The sequence below is a fragment of the Trichophyton verrucosum genome (assembly GCF_000151505.1).
Source record: "Trichophyton verrucosum HKI 0517 chromosome Unknown contig00428_1.f1.exp, whole genome shotgun sequence".
Lineage (NCBI taxonomy): Eukaryota > Fungi > Ascomycota > Eurotiomycetes > Onygenales > Arthrodermataceae > Trichophyton > Trichophyton verrucosum.
In genome coordinates, this window is record NW_003315340.1 from 1 (window position 1) to 7,539 (window position 7,539).

The window sequence follows — 7,539 nt, forward strand, 5'->3', positions numbered from 1 at the left end:
CCAAAGCCAAATAGACGAGATTTCTACAAAATGGAATTATCTTAATATAATTAATAGTAATATCATATATCCTTCATTAGGTCCTTGATGGCCTTTGCAGCAAACCTCTTCCTTTCTTGGTCAGGTAAGTCTGCTCCCATCTCCTTTATAGCCTGCACTCTCAACATTAGTCCTTCGAGTTGTTCGACTTGAAGGCTGTCATCCCCCATCTCCTTAAACTCTTCGTCGATGTCGTCATTATCCATATTGTTGTTAATTGCAAGCCGAAGGCCAGCCATCTCCCTCTCGAGCTCATTAGCTTCTAGTGTAAACCCTCCAGTAGATTCCTGATCTCCACGTAAGCTAAGAGACTCCAAATCTTGCTCAACTTCGTCTGAGCTTGAAGATGACCATTGATGGGTTTCTAACACTTCCTGCACCCTTGCAATGCCCATAAGTTCTAGATGGCAAAGTCAGCTAGTCGTAGTTGAATACCTAAGAGAATTGAGATGTTACCTCCAAATTCATTTCTCGCTGAGGGTTCCGGGCTAGCTGCTTTATGATCCCAAAAGACTACTTCAAGTCCAGAGCCAGCTCCTAGGTCACTCAACTGTTCGTCCCACCATAATGCCCCATACTCTGATGAAGCATTACCTGCAGCAAGGGGTCCATTTTCACATTCGTCCCCCACTAACACAATCAACCCGGGGATATCGCCTATTTCGCCTCTCTCTTCCTCAGCCTGTGCTTTGACTTCTATAACTGCACGGGCAAGGTCTTTAATCCTGCCTACCGCGCGTTGGAAAACAGCACTACTGTCGTTTTCATTCCCGTCCAGCACGTTATCCTTTACTAAAGCCGGGTCAGGAGGTTTCGGTCTCTGCATACACAGTATTATTGCGCCTATAGCATCCCTAACCTCTCGCGCTTCTTCGCTGGCGAATTCCTTTCTCCAAGCTTCCGGGGAGCCCGCATCCTCCTCCTCCGCCGATGGCAAGGCAAGATCCGGTGAAGGTATTAAAGAAAGTGATGGAACTTCATCGACCCATAGTGGTATTTCCGCGCTATAATATGTTGTATTTAGTTGTAACGGTGTGTGCGCGGTGTATCCTGCAAATGATGCCGGAGGTGGGGTAGTAGATGTAGATGCGACGTCTGAGATGTCGATTGTCGCATCACGGTCTAGCATACAGTTTAGAATAGATTCTCGGGCTTCAAACCGGGTAGTTGTCAGTATGAGTCTGCTTACCGGCTTGTTTCGTGTCTGACTGCCGTGAGGGGAGGACGGGGAGCTGGCCGGTCAAGCGAGTGAGAAATGGTGGGATAACAGCGTGAGATTCCGTACTTGGAGCAAGAATCAGGAGCCGGCGAGGGTTCAAAATGTGCTTGACCTTGCTCTTTGCCTCCTCCGGCTGTTCCAGGGGCAAAGACATGGTGGATTGTATCAGGATCCTATATATGCCTGGGGTTGTTGATTTTGCGATTGAGAAAGCATGTATATATGGATATGTTCAAAATCGCACGACTTGATATGATGAAACAGGCCAGTCCGGCGTAAAAACAGCCACATAATAGACTTTTTGTAATGACATTGATCTTAGGGCCATCAGATGAATATATATGCTATTCTGAACTTCCTGATTAAAACCTCTATTTGTTTCCTTGACGTGGCTGGAAATTGCCCAGCCTGACAGACCTGCATGACTAGATAAGAATTAAAAAGCCGTTACATCAAGTATATTTTGTTCAGCAATAGTGTTCGCAAACAAACAGGAAAGAGAATGATCGAATGTAATAAAACGCCAGCCCAGGAACTTCATTTATATCGTTGGATCCTTAACCTCTTCGCTGCCCTCTTGCCCTGTTGACAGTTGCCCTGCCTCTAGCCAAACCAACACCTCGTCCTCGCTGGCCTCTGGATCGGAACATTGGAGCATTTCTGTGGAGAGGCAAAGATAGGTTAGTTATAATAAGAGTAGAGAAGGCTCGCGTGGAGTAGTCAATAACGGGCATACCTTAACATATCGGGTACAATAAAGAATTTGACATGACTTCCGCGGATATACACCTGGTCTAGATGCGACACACGACCATCTCGCGCTGTAACGGTGATATCCTTGAGTTGTACGTTCATATTGTCCTCGGCTATAGCAAGACTGTCAGCGAGAAATTCGAGCAGTGTTGAGTGAATATCTATAATATAAGGAGGATATAGGCCGAGTCGCGTTAAAGAAAGGTCTGCGCGCACCTTCAAGAAGTTTCCCTCTGTAGACATGACCGGATGTGATCTCGAGGGTGACAACGTGACCCTGCAATTAGACGATGGTTAGCCATTTGAACCCCCACTGGCAAGTAAGCGCAGATAGAAAACACAGGGTTGGTCGCAACGCCCTTATCGCGCCCTCTTGAAGGGAGAAACCGACCTGTGCTTCATTAAGAAGTTTGATAGGAATGCCGATGGTACTGGTCAATTTACCCATGGTGGTTGATGTTACGGAGGCTTGAGTAAAAAAGGAAGAGAAAGTAAAGCCCGCGGAGTATAAAATTCAATCGAGCAAGGGCAGTAACGTCAGGCGGGATCGTATGTCCGGGCCAAAGAGCGCGCGCGTCAAAGGTGATTTTTTCCTCGGTCACTCAGTCTTCCTGGCTGATCTTTTTTGGTGATTTTGATATCGAAAGGAAAAAAGAGAAAGTTTGCTTGGTTTGAGCTCCACGCACGGGCCACCATGGGAAGTTATGACTTCACAAGCTCTCATTATTACGGAGAAAGCAGCCATAACAACCACCAGCTGGATGGCGACAAATACGGCAGCAAATCCAATACCCATTTGATACCTCCTTTTTCAATTCACGTCGACAAGACATTACAAGAACTAGACTGCAAGATTAAACTACAGCGGAAGCAAAAATTCAGAGAACCAACAATGCCACTGTTCAACACCAACTTCGCCGGTTTCAGCCTGACAGTGTCAACACTCATGCGCAATCCGTCGCTTCTGATACCGCATCTCACCATTCCGACCTTTTTGCAGCTACCGGAGGATCTATCCTATCATTTAATTGACTCCGTTGCCCCAGAGGCAGCCGGGGCCAGGCCACCCACCATTCGGGCCCTGGTGATTGACAAAGATAACACCTTAACACCACCTCATAAGACCACTTTCCCGACAGAATACTATGACAAACTGAAACAATTACGGACCAGCGAGTCCTCGCCTTTTAATATGCATACTAACCCGGACGGTATCCTGATCGTTTCCAACACCGCTGGCTCTAATCCTCGGAGTAAGCGGTACGAGGAGGACGCGCGGAAGTTAGAAGAGTATTTGGGAAAGTTGAATATCAAGGTGTTTAGGTCTCCGGCTGGGGCGTCGGCGGTGAAGAAGCCGTTATCGTATGCGGCGGTTTTGGAGTACCTGAAGGGGAATGGGGTGGTGAATAGGGCGGATGAGGTTGCTGTGGTTGGTGACCGGGTGGGAACGGATGTCCTTATGGCTTCATTGATGGGATCATGGAGCATTTGGACGAGGGATGGGGTGACGCAGGATATGAAGGGGAGAGAGGGGAAGAACTACCGTGGTACCCTGGCGGGCGTGGAGAGGTATTTGGTGAGAAAGCTGCAGCGGAGCGGAGTCGTAGCTACTCTACCGAAGTCATGGCAACATCTTTAGGGGTGTGTGGTGATTTAATTCTGAATAATTGAATAGAAGAGGTAGCAGGGCCTAGATGGTCTGGGGCCTGGGGCCTGGCGTTTTACGGGGGTTTTTTTGCTTTGTGGGGATTATTGGACCGTTAAGACAGATGGTAATGGTATGGATAATGTAACAATAAGAAGCTATAATATCACATTGAAAACACTCCTGAGAGAATCCGAGAAATACAAGGAAAAGCGGTGTAAGTGTTCCTAGCTAAGTATATCCATGGCATCTCGAGCACACGCATAGATACAAAGCATGGGCTAAGGGAAGTCGGGGTCGGTCATGAGACGGGTACGTAACAAGCTCCAAAGATGGTAACGATAGGCGCAAGGGGAGTAAACGAGATAGCTTTTTTCTTTGTTTTTGTTCATTCTGGCTTCCTCCCAGTACCAATTGGCAAACGGTTCCTTGCCCGTGCTCATGGTAATTAGAAAGCAAAAGTTAAGAAGGTAAGGGTAGTTGGGTGAAATAAATAAGAGACAACGTCGATTGGGCATCATTAATTCCCATAGAAAGAAAAATGCAAAGAAGGGCAAGGAGGACAGGGGAGAAGGGTAAGGTAAAAAAAAAAGGAAGCGGAGAATGTTGCCGTGGAAGGAGGTTATATATAACGGGTTGTAGGCAGCAAGGCGCAGGGGGGCTCATAAAAGTCAATAAGGAGTAAAACACACAAGAAAGGAAGTGGAAAAGAAAAGGAAGAAAAAAAAAGTAAAAAGGGGTTTAAGAAGGGAATTCGAAAAAAAAAGATTGCACTGCAAATAGGTGACTGCACCGCAACGTAAGGAATAAATAAGCTGAGATAAAACGGGGTCATCTACAGGCCCGGCCGTAGTCTCAAGAAGTGAATATAAGTCGAGAAAAAAATATGGCAGATAATGCCAAATATAGAACAAGTAAATGGCTGAACTGAGTTGGATAGGAATATAAAAATGAACAAAACCAACTCAACCAAGAAGCGGGTAAGTGAATACCCAAAGAGGGTAGGGGAATCAAGACTGTCTGGAGAGGAGGGATCGGTTTAAACCAAACGGTTTTACCCATTGCATAAAAACCTATTCACACATCCTGCTCCAGGTCTGTACACCGAGTAGAACGCTCCTTGGCTTCTCTCAAGATTCAGCAGCAAGGGTGCTTGGATCGACCGTACCGCTGTCAAATCCCATACCCATCATGCCGTGACCATGTCCTCTCATACCCTGGAAAGTCATTGCAAATGACTCCTCCATTTCCATGCCTGGAGAGGCAATGGAGCTGCTACATCCGAGATTCTGCTTCGCATATAGATCGCTGAGGATGATTCCGTCATCGACACCAGTGGATGTGACGGTTGAGGCGAACATGTTGGTTGGAGAGGAGCGTTGGGTAGCAGTTAAGGGAGGTGAGTGGCCGTTAGAAGAAGCTGCTTGGGCCTGATGCTGGTGGGCCATGCTGTGGGGGTCAGAGTCGATGTCGATGTCAACTGCTGGTGAAGGGGAGAGGAAAGGTAAGCTGAACGGTGTTCCCAGGGATTGAGGCTGATCTGGTGCGCTGCTAAAGAGCGGGGTTGATACAAAGTCCGTGGCGGGAGTAGACGTGGCAGCCGCAGAGGTTGCAGAGGCAGGATACATGCTGAATGATGGCGGTGGCTGGGTTGCAGATGTATCTATGTGGAGATCAGGTTCACTCATGTTCAGGGGGAGTTGAAATTGTGAGTGTGCAAGGGGAACAGGAGCGAAGATGTCTGGCTGCTGATGCTCCTGGTGCTGTGGAGTGCTTGGCTGGAAAGGATTGGCGGACTGGAAGTGGAAAGCCGGCATGGCATGCAGGGCAGCGAAGTCGACAGGCCCAGGAACGGATCTGCTGCGCTGGCGTTTGTGACCTCTGTTGGGGTGTAGGCCTACAGACAAATGGTTGTCCACAGAGAGCCGGTTCTGGGCTCGCGAGAGATGGTTTGGCTGCGAGGCAGGGCGATGGAGATGCACAAACTGTGGAGAGCCATCAATAAAGGGGGTGTTTGGCGTGAAGGGGTATGCTGGAACATGGCGGTTCTGGAACGTTTCGAGTGAGACAAGCTTGGCTAGTTGGACACTCAAGACCTTGGGATGGCCTCCAAGATGATGGATCAGCGACTTGGTGGCCTGCTGTTCCTCCGTGAAATCGCCGCACTGGTAGAATCCGCCCGAGTTGGAAGAATCCATATAGAAGTTTGGCGGACGGTTTAGTTCGATGACTAAGCCGCCTGATCGGGGAATGGCGCCGTCCATTGGCGGAACAGGGTCACCGGGCTCGAGGATGATATTCTTAATGCTTGAAAAGGGGTACTCGATCTTGTAACCAGCGGAGTCGTTGTTTATGTAGTAAGTCATGCATGCCTGGTCTGGGGAGTAGAAGATGACCAGGTCCATGGTATTTTGGCCAACACGCCGCCAGGTGCCAATGCGAAGAGAGCGGCACGCAAAATGCTGGATCACTACAATTTGTTAGTTGAAAGGTGAGAAGAAGAAGAAAAAAAAAAAAAAAAAAAAACGGGACCGGGTAAATGTACGTACCAACTTTGGACGAGGTGGCGGATTGCATCATGGGCTCGTTCGAAGGATAGCCCCCCGCACGGCCTAGCATGTTTCGCGCATTCGAACCGGCAGGATCTAGCTGGAGTGCAAGGTATCTTCGCATCGACTCCGGGACGGCATCACAGTCTTCTCCGGTCTCGATACCTCGTTTAGCAATCATTTTGATCTTAGCGCGCCTAAAGACAAGCAACGATAAAAAAAAATTAGTATACTTTGGTGCCTGAAGACGCTGAGCCAATAGAAGCAATATTAAGTTTAGCGTACCTGTTCTGGAACCAGATCTGCACCGAACGCTCGGTCATGTTGATATCTTCCGCGATCTGCTCTCTGACGGCGGCGGTGGGAGTGGGATTCTTCTTGAATTCCATCTCGAGGGTGACGAGTTGGTCCTGGGTGGCGCGCTGGCGCTTGTGGTTCTTTTGCTGCTGAGTCAAGGTGCTCTTGCGAGGAGGACGGCGGGAGGCGGGGCGAGCAGCAGGACTATCACTTGAAGTGGCGTTCGCACTGGCCATAGAGGCTGAAGTAGCGGCCGTGCTTGTAGATGTGGCGGCTGTAGCGGACGATGTGGTGGTTGTGGTAGAAGACGCCTGGGAGGTGGCTGTTGGAGGAGGCGTGGCTAACGACATGGTATCTGTGGGAGTAGAGACGCCAGCAGGCGTAGCAAGGGGAGCATCGGACATGATTGATATGCTATTGGGAGTAGCAGTAGTAGCAGTGGAAGATGTTTCCATGCCGTCAAATCATGCGTCACTCGGCGGATAGGGATGAAAAGGGAAAAAGAACCGGAATCAGATAGAAAGGCCGGGTATGAGAAGTAGAAGTAGAAGCAAGCAAGGACGTCTTTCGTCTCTTATGCGAAGGATCGTCGCGAGCCAGTCGACAGGCAGTGGGTGATGATCGTGAAAGTCGTAGAAACACCCGAAACGTCAAGTTCGAGGTAAATAAATAAAGGGCAAAAAAAAAAAAAAAAAAATAAATGAGCGAAAAGCAGCACCAAGAGTACCGGCTGGCGCGCGCAGTAGAGTGTAGACCTCTTCTCTAGGTGAAGTATCCAGACATCGACGAGAGGTGTAAGGAGCGTGGTGTATGTAAAAGGAGCGGGTGTATATTTCTGTGCTTGTGCTTGTGGTGGTGGTGGTTGGCTGGAGGAAGGGCGTCAATGGCCGGATGGGACTTTTTTTTGGTGTCTCAGACGGCTTCGAGTCGAGACAGGACGACGGCGGAAAGGGAAAGGCAGAGAATGGATGTAGCTCAAGCTGGTTGATCTGGTCGAAGAAGAGTCAAGAAGGAAAGAAAGAAGCGAAAGAAGTGGT

At 48.8% G+C, this 7,539-nt stretch overlaps 3 protein-coding genes across 3 annotated transcripts; 1 reads left to right on the plus strand and 2 right to left on the minus strand.

The window, feature by feature from the left end:
• Positions 1-62: 62 nt before the first annotated feature.
• Positions 63-1,412, minus strand: TRV_05558 (uncharacterized protein; the record flags this gene model as incomplete). The annotated part of the gene is made up of 3 exons (XM_003020301.1): positions 63-439; positions 475-1,161; positions 1,229-1,412. 3 exons carry the CDS (start codon positions 1,410-1,412, stop codon positions 63-65), a joined length of 1,248 nt encoding a protein of 415 aa, XP_003020347.1.
• A 1,293-nt stretch (positions 1,413-2,705) lies between these two features.
• Positions 2,706-3,650, plus strand: TRV_05559 (uncharacterized protein; the record flags this gene model as incomplete). Its single annotated transcript, XM_003020302.1, has 1 exon — positions 2,706-3,650. The coding sequence occupies one exon, from the start codon at positions 2,706-2,708 to the stop codon at positions 3,648-3,650; it is 945 nt and encodes a 314-aa protein (XP_003020348.1).
• Positions 3,651-4,786: 1,136 nt separating this feature from the next.
• On the minus strand, positions 4,787-6,957 carry TRV_05560 (uncharacterized protein; the record flags this gene model as incomplete). The annotated part of the gene is made up of 3 exons (XM_003020303.1): positions 4,787-6,126; positions 6,206-6,402; positions 6,491-6,957. 3 exons carry the CDS (start codon positions 6,955-6,957, stop codon positions 4,787-4,789), a joined length of 2,004 nt encoding a protein of 667 aa, XP_003020349.1.
• Positions 6,958-7,539: the final 582 nt, after the last annotated feature.